Here is a 19,053-nt window from a genome sequence, read left to right on the forward strand (position 1 = left end):
GAATACTACCATGTTCCACAATGATACTAACGTCAGGGTGGAACCTGTGGCTCAGTGAGTAGGGCACCAGCCTCATATACCGAGGGTGGCGGGTTCAAATCCGACCCCAGCCAAACTGCAACAAAAAATAGCCGGACATTGTGGCGGGCGCCTATACTCCCAGCTAACTCAGGAGTCTGAGGCAAGAGAATCACCTAAGCCCAAGAGCTGGAGGTTGCGGTGAGCTGTGATATCACAGCACTCTACCGAGGGCAACAAACTGAGACACTGTTTCTAAAAAAAAAAATACTAACGTCAGGCAGAGTTAAATAAAATGAAATACTAAATAACTTATTATAGCCTAGTTTTTAATTACTTTCAGGAGCATACATGGAAGAATCTGTCAGGACTAAAAAAAGAGTATAATTCAGGCATTTTAAGGAATCAAAGACTTCCCAAATAAAAACTTAGTACTAATCCTAGAGACAGTATTAAAAATCACATAGTAGGCCAGGCACAGTGTAATCCTAGCACTCTGGGAGGCCGGGGCAGGTGGATTGCTTGAGCTTAGGAGTTCAACATAGGCCTGAGAAAGATCAAGACTCCCATCTTTACTAAAAATAGAGAAAGTAGCCAGGCATCATGGAGTGCCTGTACTCCCAGTTACTACTCAGGAGGCTGAGGCAAGAGGATTGCTTGAGCCCAGTTTTAGGTTGCTGTGATCTAGGCTGCCACCACAGCACTCTACCCTGGGCAACAGAGTGAGACTCTGTCTCAAAATAAAAATAAATAAATAGGCTTGGCTCCTGTAGCTCAGCGGCTAGGGTGCCAGCCACATACATCAGAGCTGGCAGGTTCAAATCCCACCCAGGCCTGCCAAACCACAATGACAACTACAACCAAAAAAATAGCCAGGTCGTTGTGACGGGTGCCTATAGTCCCAGCTACTTGGGAGGCTGAGGCAAGAGAGTCGCTTGGGACCAAGAGTTTGAGGTTGCTGTGAGCTGTGATGCCACAGCACTCTACCAGGGTAACAGCTTAACACTGTCTAAATAAATAAATAAATAAATAAATCACATAGTAAAAATCTCAATTGTTTCTTTTCTTTTTTTTTTTTTGTTGCAGTTTTTGGCTGGGGCTGGGTTTGAACCCACCACCTCCAGCATATGGGGCCAGTGCCCTACCCCTTTGAGCCACAGGCGCCGCCTAAAATCTCAATTGTTTCAAGTTCAGGATTGGCTTAAATCCCCTTTCTATGCTATTAACATTTATCTTGAGTGAGAACCCTCATTTTCATAAAAAGACAGTCATCAAGAAAATAGTAAAAGACGAAAATCACTCCTAAGTTTGAAAATTCAACTTTACATTGAATAAAGTCTTTTTCTCAGACTTGAACATTTTGAAGGAAAAAACTACAATCAATAACAAGAGGGGATCCTTCAGTGATTCTAGCCTAGCATCTATATGTTAAATGAGTCTTTAACATTTCTGTTAAAGGCTGAGCATCCCAAATCTGAAATTCAAAATCCAAAATGCTCCAAAATCCAAAACTTTTTGAGCACCTTGAACAAGACAAAGGAAATGCTCATTGGAGCATTTTGGATTTTGGAATTTTGGACTTGGGACAATCAGTACACAAATATTTCAAAATCTGAAAAAATACAAAATCTGAAGCACTTCTGGTCCCCAAGCATTTTTGAAAAGGGATATTTGACTTCTGTAAGTTAAGTATGTACATCTTCAGGCACTGTGTACAATTTCTAGCCAAAGCCTAAGGAGTTGCTGTGCCCATGCAGGACACTGCCCAGGAATTGTCTTCAATGCCTTGTTCAACATGACCTGCAACATAGCCAGTTAGTACATCCTTAATAGAACTAACTAATCCATAAACTATAATTTTCAATGAAGTTGGCTGGCATAAAACAAATGGTTGTTTCCATCTGCCAATGATAAAATATGAAACAAATTATTCTAATTGCAGCCATATGATTAATGGAAGGTATATGCGGATAGTCATTTAGTGGCAACTTCACACCTACAACACACTTCACAAGTCAGGTCTTGAAAAGAGTCATCAATGCTTCCACAGGGATTTGACAGCAGCTGTGAGACTACAGAAAGCACTAAGCACATATAACTTTAAGATTCCTTTAAGATGATACACTATTACTAATGTCTTTGATGAAAGCAAATTTTTTTACACAAGGAAGTTGCAAAAGAGTTGATTTGCTACAAAAGAAAAGTACAAGAGAAAAATCAAAGAAAACTTTGCATAAGGGAGATTTTATATTAATTGCATTTGTATAACACAAGCATCACACACCAAAGTTGACAACACAATTATGTCACTATTGTTGAAAAGAATAGTGATGTCCTTGCTTTAGTGACAACTCTAGCACTGTTATCCATTCACCTCGCAAATAGTTTGTGAAAACTATTTACATTATTTATTCTAGGACCTGGAGATATTAAAGAAACAACCAACATCACTGTCTACACCTTCTAGCAAGGAAGACAGATGTCAAACAAATAATTACGTATTTGGTTACAACTGCAAAGGTCATGATGGCATTAAACAAGAGAGCAGGGTGGTATGAGAATATATACTACACCTAAAGTCAAGTGAGCCAAACACAGAGAAGAAGAGAGATCTAGATAGAGATACTCTGTGCAAAACCCCTGCAGCTGCAACAACCTTGCCCAATCCAGGAGCTGAAACAGTCCAGTATATCTGAAATAGCATAGTTTGCCATGTATAAGTGAGCTCCCATGTTTAATGTGTACCCACATTTTTGGCCCAAACTTTCAGAAAAGAAATATTTTTCTTAACTTTTTTTCTTTTCTTTCTTTTTTTTTTTTTTTTTTTTGAGACAGAGCCTCAAGCTGTCACCCTGGATGAAGTGCTATGGCATCACAGCTCACAGCAACCTCCAACTCATGGGCTCAAGTGATTCTCCTGCCTCTGCTTCCCAAGTAGCTGGGACTACAGGTGCCTGCCACAACCCCGGCTATTTATTGCAGTTTTTTTTTTGTTGTTTGTTTGTTTGGCCAGGGCCAGGTTTGAACCCGCCACCTCCAGTATATGGGGCCAGCGCCCTACTCACTGAGCCACAGGCGCCACCCCGCCCAGCTACTTTTTGGTTGCAACCGTCATTGTTGTTTGGCAGGTCCGGGCTAGATTCAAACCTGCCAGCTCAGGTTTATGTGGCTGGTGCCTTAGCCGCTTGAGCCACAGGCACGGAGCCTTCTTAACTTTTTAATTCAAATTTTTATTTGTTTATATTTAGGCACCTGCTTTTTGTATTATAAAGGAATTTTAACATTTATTTTTAACATATTATGATACAAGAAGGAGTTACACTTTTAACACATAAGCATAAACAAAAGAATTAAAAATATTTATGTAGATACACCATTACTACTACACCCTTATATAATGCACATCTTTATTTTTCCCTCAAAAATTTGGGCAAAAAAAGTATGCATTATACATGGCAAAATACAGTGGACTATTTCTTGGGCACACATTAAGTCTGAGATATATAAAGCCATCCAAGTTAGGAGATCAAGTTGGTAATTGCTACGTGTGTCTAGAGTTCAGAATAAAGGTCTAGCCCAGGTATAAACTTAGAAGTCACTGGCCTAGAGATGGTATGTGATGCACAAGAACTGCAGAAGATTTTCTAAGGGAAGGTGCATGAAACTGTATGTTGGGATTACTTTTGTTAATCATATTATAAATTGAAACAAAGTTAAAAAAATTACAGAAGAAAGTTTAATTCCATTTCTTTTGAAATAAAACAAAATATTTTCTTTCTTTCTTTTTTTTTTTTTGTAGAGACAGAGTCTCACTTTATGGCCCTGGGTAGAGTGCCGTGGCATCACACAGCTCACAGCAACCTCCAACTCCTGGGCTTAAGTGATTCTTTTGCCTCAGTCTCCCGAGTAGCTGGGACTGCAATTTTTTCGGTTGCAATTCAGCCGGGGCCAGGTTTGAACCCGCCACCCTCGGTATATGGGGCCGGCGCCTTACCCACTGAGCCACAGGTGCCGCCCACAAAGTATGTTCTAATACTACAATTATGTTCTACTTGTTCAAAAAAGGTAAAATTAAATGTATCAAGTTCTTGGAGAAATACCAAAAAAATAAGAAAAATACTTCTTTCAGTGAGTCCAAGGTATTATATGCTACAGTTTATTTAGCAGAGCACTTCCTTCTGGCCCTTTGCAGTGTCCTAGAATGGAACCGTTCTTTAACACTGACACAGCTATTTCTCAAGATTTGTCACTAGAAATTCTTTGAGTCTGCAGAATTGCCACCTACTGACAACATATCATGATCATAGCATTCTGAACACAAGTCCTAGAGGGATGTGACATCAAGAACAGACAAACCTTTTGCTCTGCACATTGAGCAGGTATCAACTTTCAGAATGATTGCTATTATCCTTAAGCAACTTGTCCTACACAGTCTCCAATGATTATATAGTATGTAACATCTCTAAAAAGTGGTGGTCAGGTTACAATTATAGAAAGGCTGAGCTTAAATGTTTCACAATTTATAGCCAAAGCATCTTGTAAGTATGAAATGCCTTAACACAAACTCACCTGATTTATTTGAAGCATGTTAAGACAATATTGACCAAATTGCTGTATCCCCTCACGGCTCCAGAAACTGGAAAATGAAAATGAAGAAATAAAAGTTCAACTTAATTGGCAACCTCAATGACTAGCATCTTAAATACATGTTGTTGATAAAAATCAAATATAAAATGTAACTGATCCAGATCAGCATGGAACTTTCGATGATGATGAAAATGTTCTACACTATGTTACCCAATCCAACAGCTACTAGCCATACATGGCTACTAAGTATTGAAACATGGCTAAAGCAACCAAAAATGTGTAATTTTCTTTTTTTTTTTTTTTTTTTAGTTCACACTCTTTTAATCCCTTAGTCCCCATAAAATAAACATTCTAAAGTGTAAGCGGTAGAAATAATGTAAACTCTGCAGCAACAGAAAATAAATTAGTTTCTTCCAGACTTGGTGGGGGTCTTTTTGCTGAACGCTGTACTCTGCAGCAAACAATCAACTTGAAAAAAGAAGAAATCTTTGGCCCATTGAACCATTTCTCCAACATTGCATAAGAGACACATTTCAAATTCACTTTCTTCTCCAAATACAGCAAAAAGGTAAGTAGTAGTTTGTGTTTCAGGAGCCTGAATCAGGTCCTGACAATCTTTTCACTTAGAACAAGCCTTAACTTGTTCTGTTTCTGTATCAAGATCTATATCATAAAAGCAGGGCCGAGTGGGCAGTCCTGGCATCGTGCTCATCATTCCGACCAGTGGGTAAATGAACCCAGCGCCGATGCTGGCCCGGACATTACTGACAGGTAAGACGAAATCCTTCGGCACACCTTTTTTGTCAGGTAGGTGAGACAGAGAAAGGTGGGTCTTTGCCATGCAGATGGGCAAATTTCCAAAGCCCTGTTGAGTGTAACAATCTATTTTGGATTGCGCCATAGGAGAGAGTTCAATATCTTTGGCTCCATAGACGGTCTGGGCAATGGTTCTTATCTTTTCCACAATTGAAAGCTGAACATCATACAGGAATTGGAAGTGGCTTTGTTGACTCGCAGCCTCTCTCACAGCCTGAGCCAAGTCCACCGAGCCCTTGCCACCAACCGACCAGTGATAGCAGGGGACTGCATCAAAGGCACCAGCCCGCTTCGCGAGCTCACACACCAAGTCTATCTCAGCCCAGGTTTCAGTCTTGAAGACATTCACAGCCACCACCACGGGAACCCCGAAGAGCTGAGCAATCTGAATTTGCTTCTGGAGATTACAGCAGCCATCTGCCACCAGCTGTATGTTCTCCTCTGTATACTCTTTCTTAAGGGGGACACCAGGGGTGACACTTGGCCCACCTCCGTGCATCTTCAGAGCTTGCACCATTGCCACCAACACAACCATGTTGGGCACCAAGCCAGAAGCTCGGCACTTGATATTGAAGAATTTCTCCATTCCAATATCAGCACCAAAGCCAGCTTCAGTCACCACAAATCCTTCTTCACCAACCAGTTTCAGGGCAATTTTATCAGCCAACACTGAAGAGTTGCCATGAGCAATGTTAGTGAAGGGGCCAGCATGCACGAAAACAGGTGTCCCTCCTAGGGTCTGCATGAGAGTTGGTTTTATTGCATCTTTCATCAAAACTGTCAAAGCACCTGTCACCCCCAAATCTTCTGCTGTCACGGGCCTGCTTTTGTCACTGGCCACCACCATCCTTCCCAGCCGCACCTTCATGTCCGTGAGGCTGTCGGTCAGGGCCAGCACTGCCATGATCTCGCTGGCCACGGCGATATCGAACTGCACCTGCCGCGAATAGCCCTTCTCTGTGCTGGCCTGACCAATCTTTATCTTCCGTAGAAATCGGTCATTTGTATCCACCACTCTCTGCCAGGTGATGGTGGACGGGTCAATGTTGAGACGGGCAAACCGACTCATTTCCTCTTCTGTCAGGGTACTTGGATCAGTCTTATTTATTCCCAGTTTTTTCAGTAGAGCAAGTTGAATTTCTGAAAATTTTCTGACACCATTCACTAGAGGAACCAGCCGATTATACAGAGCCTTGTCTGTTTGAGTGTTTTCGTGCAGAATCCTTGTGTCGATGGCAGCAGCCAGCAAGTTATTGGCAGCAGTGATGGCGTGGATGTCACCAGTCAAGTGAAGGTTGAACTCCTCCATGGGAATGACCTGGGCGTATCCGCCGCCTGCAGCTCCCCCTTTCACTCCGAAAGTCGGTCCTTGGGAAGGCTGCCTCAGATAGGCAAAGGAGTTGACATTCAGGTGCGCGGTCAAAGCCTGCACAAGCCCAATCGTCACTGTGCTCTTCCCTTCGCCAAGAGGGGTGGGCATGATCCCGGCAACTAAGACGTATTTTCCATCTGCTTGATCCTTTAACCTTTCTAGCATGGACAAATGTACTTTGGCTTTACTTTTGCCATAGATTTCAGTTTCATCTGCAAGCAATCCTATCTCCTTGGCAAGGACATCCACAGCTTTTGGAGTCTGTCCTCTTGAAATCTCAATCGCTTGGTACAGGGGAGAGAGGCTGAAGTTTTAAGCTGTGAAGCCTCCACCTCCGGTGCTGCTGCTCGCGAAACCATCTCCTCCCACTGCTGACCATGTTCTGAATCCACAGAGCTGCAGCAAGAAGACTCACTTCCGTCACCTTCCTCAATGAGTCCAGTAAACTGTACCCCAGGAGAACCACACCCAACATTCCTCTGGTTGGTCCATTCTGGGAGAAGCTGCATTTCCTAGAGGGGAGGGTCAGCATCACCCTTGGGTAGGGCTCACTCTGGTGGAGCTGCCTAGGGTTCAGGTTTCAGGATTTCACACTCAAGTATGGTCCTGACAGGAAGTCATGAGAGCAATTGATATAACGGTAGTTCCCGCTCCCAGTTGTATCCAGGTAACAGGAATCTCTTCAGGTTTAGGTGAGCCTAACACCACAATGTCAGCCTCATGAAGTTAGTGCTCAGCGTATAGGAAAATCGAAGATATTCAGTTGTGTCCAATGATGGGTGTGCTTCATCAGCATTAACTCCCTTTCTCACACTCCTTGCTTTGAAGCTGAGGCGTTTTCCACTGACAGCTCATTGTCAGACACCCTTTTCTCTGAAACAGGCATTGTAGGGCAGCTTCCAAAGATCCATGGGCCTCTATGACCAAGATCTTCTTTCCATCTAAGTTGACACCTAATTTTTCAAGAAGTTCAATGACAGCTCTGGCAACAGGTGAAACAAAACATTCATGAGCATCTCCCGGAACCAGCTTCCCCAGGTTTCTATCTGTTACTCCATCGACATCTTTTTCATGTTTCAAGGCATTGAGGACTTTGTTGCTAAATGAGTTTTATGAGATCTGAAGAGCAAGGCCATGTACTCTGATATCTTCATTAATCTTCAAGATTTCATCTATAATCTAGGCCCCTCACACAGGGACAGTCAGACACAGGCCCTCGACGTTCCTATTCCTTGTCTCATGGAAATGCCTACCTCACTCATCAGTCAGGTCAAAATTCTTCATGTTTAATTTTCTTTCATGTGAATTTAAATTTAAATCAGCACTCATGGCCAGAGGCTACCATACTAGACAGTGCAGATCCAGACTGTTGTACAAAGTCCTTTGGGCTTCTAGAATTCTTTTTTTCCCCCTAGTTATAACTTCTAGAATTCTAAAATAATCCCAGCAAAACTGAAGCTGTTAAAAACAAATCTAAAAGTTTGAAAGTAATATTTAATGTACATTCCCCTTTCTGTAAACATGTTTTAAACAGCTTTGTTCCCATTCTCTACATGATAAATTAATCCTGAGGAAGATGCCACACCCACAAATATTCTCTCAGGTGGTAGGGAAAAGAGTATACAGCAAAATTACCCTGCTGAATATCTTCTTTTTCTCTGGTATTTTGTCTACTACCATCAGCATAAAAATAGCATGCACATTAAAACTTCACATAAAATTTTCTAAAAAAAGGTTGGGGGTGGTGGCTCACACCTGTAATCCTAGCACTCTGGGAGACCTTAGGAGACCAAGGCAGGGGGATCACCTGAGCTCAGAAGTTTGAGACCAGCCTGAGCAAAAGCAAGACTCCCTGTCTCTAAAAACTAACAGGGCACTGTAGCAGATGCCTGTAATCACCGCTACTCAGGAGGCTGAGGCAAGAGGATCGCTTCAGCTCAAGAGTTTGAGGTTGCTGTGAACTATAATGCCACCGCACTCTACTGAAGGCAATGAAGACTCTGTCTCCAAAAAAAAATTTTTTTTCCAAAAAAAGACATGATCATAATAAATTCCACTGCTACATGTGAATCTGATTCCCTCTCAACCTGACTCCCTCCTCTTGGTAATATTTCTTTTCACCGGGTATATCTCTTCTTCATTTAATTTAGAAATAGGTGCCAAAGAAAGAGAGAAAAACCAAAATAAACAAACAAATCATAGGATACTGTAATGAGAAGTTTACATAATCATATTTACAACAGACCTCTCCCCAAAAACACTGTCTACAAAGTAACAGTCTGGATATATAGCAAAAGCACTTACATAGAAATTTTCATGCTATAAAACTTTAATATCGAACTTTTCCTCAGAAGTAAATTTGGATATATACACACACACAGACTCCTATATTTGCGCTACCATTTTTTCAAGATGACAAACTGATTACAATTCAAAATAACTTGGAGAACTTTTAATATTTTTCTTACAAGAGTGTCCTTCTAATTATTTTCATATTTCCTAAGAAAACAAAATGTTGTATGAAGAGCCTAGGCCTAGAGTATTAGTGAATTTGAGTTAGCTTAAATTCTTCAAGAGATTACCTTCCAAGCCTTGGTCAAATTACTTTGTAAATCTTTGTCTTTTTCTTTCTTCGTTTGCTCCTTCAATCTTTAAAAAGTAAACTAAAGTCCTTGTGGTAGGCAGCCTCTAACAAATAGAATACAGCAGAAATAATGAGAAACCCTTCCAAGATTAGGTTATAAAAAGTCTTGATGTCACCTTCTCTCATTGGTTTGCTGACAGATGTCACACTGTGAGCTGCCATTTGGAGAGGCCCACATGGCAAAAAACCGAAAGAAACCTCTGGCCAACAGTGAGCAAAAACCAAGGTCTTCAGTCTAACAGCCACAAGGATCTCGATCTTACAAGAGCCACATGAATAAGTTCGGAAGCAAATCTCCTACCAGTAGAACCTCCAAATACAACTACAGCCTCAACTAATAGCTTGACTGCCATCATCTCATAAGTGACCTTGAGCCACTGACACCCAGCTGTGCTGCACCCAGATTTTTAGTCCACAGAAACTTACAAGATATTACATTCTAGAGCAATTTTTTATTTTATTTATTTATTTATTTAGAAACAGTCTCACTCAGTCACCTGGGGTTAAATGCCATAGTATACACAGCAACCTCAGACTGCTGGACTAAGGTGATTCTCTTGCCTCAGCCTCCTGAGTAGCTGGGAATACAAATACCCGCCACATGGGCGGCGCCTGTGGGCTCAAAGGGGAAGGGCACCGGTCCCATCTGCTGGAGGTGGCGGGTTCAAACCCAGCCCTGGCCAAAAACCACACACAAAAAAAAAATAAATAAATAAATAAACAAACAAACAAATACCCGCCACAACATCCGGCTGTATTTTTAGATGGGGTCTCACTCTTGCTTAGCCTCATCTCCAATCCTGAGCTCAGGCAATCCACCCTCCTCCACGTCCCAGAGTGCTAGGATTACAGGCATGAACCACCGCACCCAGCTGGTACAATTTTTTTTTTTTTTTTTTTTTGGTGACTTTTGGCCAGGGCTGGGTTTGAACCCGCCACCTCCAGCATATGGGACTGGCGCCCTACTCCTTGAGCCACAGGCGCCGCCCACAATGTAAACAATAAATAAGACAATCCTCTTTGACGCTAAAATTCAATACTCCTATGGTACTTTAAGTATTAAGTAACATATTTAGATAGGCAAAACATACTCCTGTTCAACAAGAGCAAATGAATAATATCAGAACTTCAAAGTGGTAAATTATGAAACTTAAACATTTCCATTCTTTATTTAAAAGATGAGGTCATAAACAGTGTTGAAGTATACTAGCTATAACTAAAAATACGAACCCAACGAACTGGAAAGTGTGAATAACCACTTAAAAGCAACTCAGTGATATAGTATCCCTTACTTTTTCAATAGCGATGCTTCTTTTACTAGCTTCTCAAGGCTACTTTTAATAGTGTTATTTATCAAGCACTCATCAACTTGAGAAAGAACATTTTGTTCATACTTAGTGTAAAAGTTACAAATGCTTATCTACAAACCTGTACGTATTTCCTTGGTAACACTGGTGGCTGATTCCAAGAGGCAGGTACAGTAAGATACTGAGGTATATTTTTTTAAAGTTCTAATCTTCTGACGTACAAAAGGTATTTCAAGAAGTAAAAAAAAAAAAAAAAAAAAAAAATTTAAGAACACTTATTCACCTAAAATTGAACATTTTTTTTAAGGATAGACTTGTTCTGTCACGCAGGCTAGAGTACAATGGCCTCAGCAATCTCAAACTCCTGGGCTCAGCCAAGTGATCCCACTGCTTCAGCCTCCTGAGTAGCTGGGACTATAAGCTTGTACCACTGCACCCAGCTAATTTTTCTCTTTTTAGCAGAGATGGGATCTTGCTTTGCTCTCAAACTCCTAACCTCAAGTGATCCTCCCACCTTGGCCTCCCACAGTGCTAGTATTTCAGGCATGAGCCACCATCTCACCTGACTGAACATAAATTTTAAATAAGTTGTCTTTCCTTCACAATTATACTATAAAGAACTGCGTTAATTAAAATGCATGAAGTTAGTATATTTATAACTGCACTCTGTGAAATAGCTAGCTAATATTCTGAAAGTTAAATATTTTTAAACTGAGTGATACTACATTTACATCAATTTTAAAAAGCATGATTTGCAGCTATACCACAGGCAATTCAGAATGCCTGTAGGGCCACATGTCTTCAAGATTTCGTAACTTCTTTAAAGACTTGCCCAGTCTACTATCCTCAATTTATCAATTAAACAAATTGATAAAATATCAAGACAATAAAATGCAGCAATAGTTGTTTTTTTGTTTTGTTTTGTTTTTTTAATGGAGACAGAGTTGTCCTCTATAGCAACCTCAAACTCTTGGACTCAAGCGATTCTCTTACCTCAGCCTCCCTAGTAGCTGGGACTACAGGCGCCAACCACAATGCCCACCTATTTTTTTATTGTAGTTGTCATCGTTGTTTAGCAGCCCTGGTGCATGTGGCCGGCACCGTAATCACTGAGCTATGGGCACCCAGCTGCAGAACAGTTTTATACTACACATGGTTCAATAAAATCCACCTCCTCTGTCAAAAAAAAGTTTCTAACAACAGTTCATTTCCATTACAACGAAGTCCTTTTAGAGACACCTATTCACATGTCCCAAAAATGCCCTACAGTGATTCAGTCAGGCACATTAGAACATGCAGTTCCGGGCGGCGCATGTGGCTCAGTGAGTAGGGCGCCGGCCCCATATACCGAGGGTGGCGGGTTCAAACCCAGCCCCAGCCAAACTGCAACAAAAAAAAAAAAAATAGCCGGGCGTTGTGGTGGGTGCCTGTAGTCCCAGCTGCTCGGGAGGCTGAGGCAAGAGAATCATGTAAGCCCAAGAGCTGGAGGTTGCTGTGAGCCGTGTGACGCCACGGCACTCTACCGAGGGTGGTACAATGAGACTCTGTCTCCACAAAAAAAAAAAAAAAAGAACATGCAGTTCCAGATTCCAAATTAGTAAATGATAAAGGAAGGGCAGTTTATGGAGAAAGGGCACTACAAATTGGGAAAGGCATGATGCTCATGAAGAATTAATGGTCCAATCTGTACCTGCAACATACTGCTAATGTAACCCCTACCTTAATTTTGCCCATCTGATAAATTAAAAACTATACAAAATTAAATCTATATAATCCTCAATGATTAAATATTGCTTTGTGTGTGCATGAAACGTCATTATTATTCAATTAATATTTATACATTGTTTATATCAGCACCCATTCCACACTGATAAGCAATTGTCCCTTAAATGTCTAATATTAAAAGCAAAAACAGTAAATTGCCATTCTTAGACTATAAACTACCATAAAATTAAATATCAATTCAAAGCTTCTCACTCTAAAAAACACATGAAGATTTTTAAAAACCTTTAAAAATGTTTTCCACTTTTTTTATAATACCCTGCAAAATTGCTCTTATGTAAAGAAAATAATTCAGTATATATTTTAATGTTTTCTATGAGCCCATGAAACTATTCTGGTGGAAAACCACATGCCAGAGCCATGAAGAAAAAAAGAAACTAACATTTATCAGACAGTAATTTTATATCCCAGGTGCCGTATTTTGCCATTTTTACATTATTTTATGCTCATTACCTTGGGATATAGATGTTATTGTCATTTTTCTAGAGGTTGGGTTTTTGCTCATAATCTTATTGCTAGGATTATAACCCAGTTCATTCTGGCTCAAAGTCCTCTTCTCTTCACTATACATAAAGTTATAAAAGACTTGTCTTCTTCAATTTTCTCCTATAACAAAGTCAAGGGCTTGACTTCTAGGACAACATAATGTCAAGGCTCCTATATAGAACTTTGGGGGAAGGGAGGTTATTCAAAATTTTTAAATGATACACACATACACATTAAAATTATTATGGATATTAGACACTCATCGAATATGTGGAGTATCTAGAAAAAGCATAAAAATACCTGTATATAATCATACTCTGTATGTCTCAAACTAAAAAATCTCATAGTAAAGAAATTCCATTTCACACTATCTATATTTTTCCCTCTCTTTACCATGACCTATACACAGAAATGATCACAAACATAGCACCCAAAATGTACAAAAGAAAATGAGCGGGGCGGCGCCTATAGCTCAGTGAGTAGGGCACCAGCCCCATATACTGAGGGTGGCAGGTTCAAACCCGGCCCCGGCCAAACTGCAACAAAAAATAGCCAGGTGTTGTGGCGGGCGCCTGTAGTCCCAGCTACTCGGGAGGCTGAGACAAGAGAATCGCCTAAACCCAAGAGCTGGAGGTTGTTGTGAGCTGTGTGATGCCACAGCACTCTACAGAGGGTGGTAACGTAAGACTCTGTCTCAAAAAAAAAAAGAAAGAAAGAAAGAAAATGAGCTACAAATAATAGCAGTAAAGTGAAGGGTAGGTACAAACTCAATGTTTAGGCTTTATTATATCTTCTATAATGTAAACAGGAAAACCACTCAGTCTCTCTTTCTGTATTGCTTACATATTTAAAAGTTCAGTAACTTTCTTACGTATTTTTTACACTCTTACTCTTTGTGGAAAAGCAAGTCACTCTTCCCTAGAACTTCATTCCGGACAAGCCAAGGAAGCTAAAATGTAAAACTTACGAGGTTTTCCTAAATATTTAGGAGATAAGGACCACATGGAGTGTTATGGTATGCAGCTTACCCCTAAATGGTCCAGAAAAAAATATTTAATGTGTCTCATAGGGAGCAAATCATAAATGGATAAAATGGTAACAGGTGAATCTGAGTAAAGGTTACAAGAATGTTCTTTGTACTGTTATTCTTGCAACTTTTCTGTAAGCTTGAAATTATTCCCAAATGAAAAGTTAGAACTTAAAAATTATTCGGCATTCTGCTTGAATTAACAATACATACTTGGATTATAGGGCAACATTTTTACAAATACAAAACACAGGTTTTCAAGAAAGAATGCAGTGATCTGTGTGGAAGTATGCGCCATATTCTACCAATAACCATCACTTAGAGTAAATTTCAACTTACACCGTCGTGTAATGAAACGTGACAATAACGACTTCAGCTGGAAAACACACACACACATAGTCTGGCATGACTGCTTCACAAATTTAATACAGGCCTGCTGCAAAATTAAGCAAATCTACAATTCAAGTGGTATATGATCTCTCTGCTTTGCAGTAAAATACAAACAAACCAAACAATGAAAAACTTGCCGTATTACAAAACAAAATGGAGAGCACGTCTTGGTTTTGATAGTTTTATTAAATAAAATTTTCAACTGCAACTAAATTCACAACAGTATTATCTGAATGATCTTCAAAAAGCACACACTGGAAAGAATATCCTCCCGGACAAATGTTGCAATCTTTTCTTCTACAAGGTTACTATCACCCTGCCTACCCATCACTATTTTGATTTCAAGCGTTCACCATGCTTTCCTATAACATAAGGATACATCACCAAAAGTTACCAAAATTGTACAAACATTAAATAATGAAGGTTATCAGTTAACTGTAAAATACTTTTATATGATCATCTCTATCCTTTCTGCAGGATCCACCCACTTTAAAACCCTTTACTAAATTTCTGGGTCTACCCTAATTCGATGCCCCCCTCTACCCAAATAGTTCTTAAGCCTTTTGCATGAAGGGGGGGGGGTAAAGCAAATATGGACCCACCCCTCCCAAAGAAAACTATTCACAAATGCAAAATCCTGCCTATTTTTCCGAGGACTTCCATAACTCCAGGGCCATTATCCCCGCCTCCTAAGAATCTCAGCTACCCCACCGCCACCACCGTCTCTCGCTCTTCCTTGGGGAGACTGGAGTCCCAGCCCTCACTAGTGGATTCTGTAACTAAGCTTTGTCTCTTCGCCCAACTCCCTTCACCCTGGCAAGGTCACTACCGCCAACTACCCCTTTAAGCTGAGCCATCACCGTAGTAGTTCGTAAGAGCCACAGCCTAACTTGCCTGTCATAGGATATATTTTGTCCCCTCGGTCCCACATACCTCCCCCATGTCGGCGAGTTACGTCTTTACCACTTGCCCATTATACAGAAATACACGGCGGCCGCCACCACCCCCCACTTCCAACGCCCCCAGGCCCATTCCCCGCAGACCCTCCCAGGGCCTCCCTCCGCCCTGCTCGCTCCCACGCAGCCGCTTCACTCGTCGTCCGCTCTTCCGGCCCTTCCCATCCCGGCCCCCACGACCCCCCACCTTCCAGGGCCCTCCGCCGGGTTCCTGCCTCCCCCCACGTCGGCACCCCCATCCAGGCCGGCCTCCTCGCCTTGCTCCGGCTCCTCCCCTCAGGACACCTGTGTCGTCCCACCCCCTCCACACACGCCCCCCCCCGCAATTCCGTCGCCCGCTCCTAGGCGGCCCTGCCCCCCGAGACTGGTCTCCCCTCCCCCCGCCAGCCCTGAGAGAGCTCGAGGAGGAGGAGGAAAGGCGCGGGGGAGGGGAGGCCGTGGAGGGGGCCGCTCTTCTCCGGGTTCGCCGCGTCGCGGACCTGCAGGGCTCCCCAGCGCCCTCTGCCTCCTCCGCTGGCGGGGCGGAAGTAGGGGCCTCCCGGGCGCCCCCGATGAGGGTATTTACCTTCTTGCCAGGGACACTTTGCAGACGGCTCCAACATTGGCAAACACTACAGAGAACTGACCCCGCTCGGCCGCCGCCGCCGCCGGCTTCCACCCCTCGGGCTCCCCGCCCCCGCCTCCGCCTCCGCCCGCCTCCGCCCGCCTCCCCTGCGCTCCCGCCGCGCCCTCCCGGGCTCGCGCCGCGCGCCCCCGCCTGCGCAGCACCTCCCGCGCCCCCGCGCGCCCGGCTCGCGCGCGCGCGCCCGGCCTGGGCCCTACCTCCACTCTGCCTCCCGCCGGCCCGCGGCCGAGCGCAGCCATTGTTCGCAACGCCGCTTCCGCCCCCTGGCGGCCGCCGGGTCCTCCGCTGCAGCAGGCACTGCGGGGCTGGCGCCGGCGGCTCGGCCCGGGGCCGAGGGCAGTTCCCGAAGGCCTCGGGAACGAGGAAGAGCGAGTGCGCGGGGAGCGCGCGCAGTCCGCAGTCTCCAGTCGCTGGCGCGGCTCCCCGCCCCCTCGGATGCAAATGAAGGGCCTGGGGCCCCTTCCACACCTGCACTGGCAACTTGCTCCCCGCCCTACTGACCCTCTACAGTTTCTAGACTGTGGCCATTGCCCCGATACCCTCCTCTTACCTGCCCCAGGCTCTCTGGATGCTGCCCTCTGCTGTGCTGGGGACGCGAGACCATCCCGCGTCTGCTCCGGCCGCCGCTGTGCGACGCACGGTTTAGCGGATCCTGCACCTTTCCAGACTGGGGGGAGGGGGGAAGGAAGGAGGTTACTTCATCGTCTCCCCCAAAAAACACTAATGATCCCTGATGCCCTGCTCTGCAAGATCGGTGGCATGGCCAAACGTCCTCCTCGACAAATTGTATTCGATCAAATGAAAAAAAAAATTCCCTGGAGCCGAAAATGAGGATCTTAAAACAATGGCCTAGATCCTGGATTTTTAAGGCAAGAGTGCCAAAAAATTCACATTACATCTTGATTCGTCCTAGTTTTAATGTGGATTATTATGCCCAGATAACTTCAACCCAGTTAAGCCCAATGAAACTCAACACTCATTTAGTAAATGACACCAAAATTAATCTGACAATAAAAGAGATCTAGAAATAGAACTACTAGTGTGTTTTCACAAACTTATCCATTTGCATTATTATTCCCAGGGTTCCTTTCTAGTATCACTTCTCTGCCTGAGAAATGTCTACCGGGCCTGTGATTTCAGTCATTTTCTAAAATAGTTCTGACTGCAACTGGGGAGACATTGCAGTGTCGTGGTTAAAAGCTAGAGTGCAGAATGAGATAACCAGGATTGCTTATCCCCTCACTAACTGGGAGAGAGACCATGTTCACCTTACCCTGTACATCAGTTTATTCTTTTGTTCAAGAGGATATTAAATGTGATGGTTTGTATTTAAATGTAGTACATACAAAGCCTTTTAAATTGGGCCTGGCTGTGGTAGGTACATGTGCTACCATATTAGCTACTGTTAAAATTTCCTCCCAGAAGTCTTTTCTATGCTCCTTTCCCTCCTTTCATCTCTGCCAGTTCCCCCAAATTTAACATGTTCCACCCTCCCTAAATCTAATGATCCCTGAATCTATACCACTGTTTGATTAACCACTTCTAGCAGCTCAAGCCTACCACTGAGTCCACATTCATATAGTCATGCATCACCTCCCAACAGGGATATATTGTGAGAAATGTGTCATTAGGCAATTTCATTTTTGTGTGAACATCAGAGAGTGTACTCAGGTAAACCTAGATGGTCTACCAGGGGTCCTCAAACTATGGCCCGTGGGCCACATGAGGCGGTGTGATTGTATTTGTTCCCATTTTGTTTTTTTACTTCAAAATAAGATATGTGTAGTAAGCATAGGAATTTGTTCATAGTTTTTTTTTAAACGATAGTCCGGCCCTCCAACGGTCTGAGGGACAGTGAACTGGCCCCCTGTTTAAAAAGTTTGAGGACCCCTGGAAGCTATACATATGGCCTATAGAGTGTAGGCTACAAGCCTGCACAGCACATTACTGTCCAGAATACTATAGGCAATTATAACACAATGGGAAATATTTGTGTATCTAAACTTATCTGAACGTAGAAAGGGTACAGTAAAAATGTGATCTTATAATCCTAAGGGACCACCATTATATCACACATGCTGTCCATCATTGAAACGTCATGTGGCACATGACTGTACTTGTTGAAATTTTGAATGAGTATGTGCCATTCACACCAGCCATCCACACAGACAAGCCTCCCACCTCTGCGCCTTTCCATAGACCATTTCCTCCCCTGCAGTCTACCTTCCCCTTACCTGGTGAACAAATCATCCTTCAAACCATGCGAAAATCACCTCTTCTAACTCCTCAGTAGGCCAGAGTTCATCTCTCATTGCTGTCTTCTCTGATATTGTGGGTATGTTAGAATTGTTTCCTAGTCTACCAAATGATGCATTGTCTAAGGGCAGGCTCTGTGGCTCATTTGTCCCTGTAGTCCCATCATCCAACAGCAAATGGGACAGTAAATACTTTTAGAATAACTAGATGAGTTTATGCTTTTGTAAATGACTCTATAGCAGGGGTCCTCAAACTGCAGCCCGTGGGCATCATGAGGCGGTGTGATTATATTTGTTCCCGTTTTGTTTTTTTACTTCAAAATAAGATATGTGCAGTGTGCATAGGAATTTGTTCATAGTTTTTTTTTTAAACTATAGTTCAGCCCTCCAACAGTCTGAGGAACAGTGAATTGGCCCCCTGTTTAAAGAGTTTGAGAAAAAAAAAAAGTTTGAGGACACCTGCTCTATAGTAAGCAGAATTCCATTCCCTTTGATTCAGACCATTAGAGTTTATTGAAAACTTTATCTCTGCTGTAACTTTTTCTTGTAACTGATTTTAAGACATTGGTAAACCCCAAATAGAATGAATTTTTTTAAATCATAATTATCAGAGAGAGACTTCTTTTTAACTTGAATTGGCACTTTCAATTGCTTGATATATGGCATCAGTACATGAAATCATCTGAGTGATACAGAAATCCACACATAAATCTATGATCACCTTAGGATTTACTTTAAATAAAATATTTTACAGAAATTGAAAATAGTGGATATTTACAGAGTAGTGA

At 42.6% G+C, this 19,053-nt stretch overlaps 2 protein-coding genes across 9 annotated transcripts in view; both read right to left on the reverse strand.

The window, feature by feature from the left end:
- Nucleotides 1–16,882, reverse strand: part of STAU2 (staufen double-stranded RNA binding protein 2) — a 329,861-nt gene extending 312,979 nt beyond the window's left edge. For 2 of the 8 annotated variants that reach the window (XM_053559247.1, XM_053559241.1), the window contains exons 1-2: nt 15,951–16,064; nt 4,588–4,654 (exon numbers count right to left, since the gene is read on the reverse strand). In XM_053559247.1, coding sequence (XP_053415222.1) covers nt 4,588–4,605 — 18 coding nt within the window. In that variant the 5' untranslated portion in view covers nt 4,606–4,654; nt 15,951–16,064. Of the gene's footprint in view, nt 1–4,587; nt 4,655–15,950; nt 16,106–16,560 lie in introns of those variants that run through there. The other 6 variants (XM_053559242.1, XM_053559239.1, XM_053559244.1 and 3 more) reach the window with 6 other exon arrangements.
- On the reverse strand, nt 5,225–8,473 carry LOC128563299 (monofunctional C1-tetrahydrofolate synthase, mitochondrial-like). Its single transcript, XM_053558647.1, is given in 7 exon segments — nt 5,225–7,073; nt 7,075–7,214; nt 7,216–7,272; nt 7,386–7,433; nt 7,436–7,521; nt 7,612–7,972; nt 8,429–8,473. Coding segments are annotated over 7 exon segments (2,586 nt in total).
- Nucleotides 16,883–19,053: the final 2,171 nt, after the last annotated feature.

The sequence above is a fragment of the Nycticebus coucang genome, chromosome 13, assembly GCF_027406575.1.
Source record: "Nycticebus coucang isolate mNycCou1 chromosome 13, mNycCou1.pri, whole genome shotgun sequence".
Taxonomy (NCBI): domain Eukaryota; kingdom Metazoa; phylum Chordata; class Mammalia; order Primates; family Lorisidae; genus Nycticebus; species Nycticebus coucang.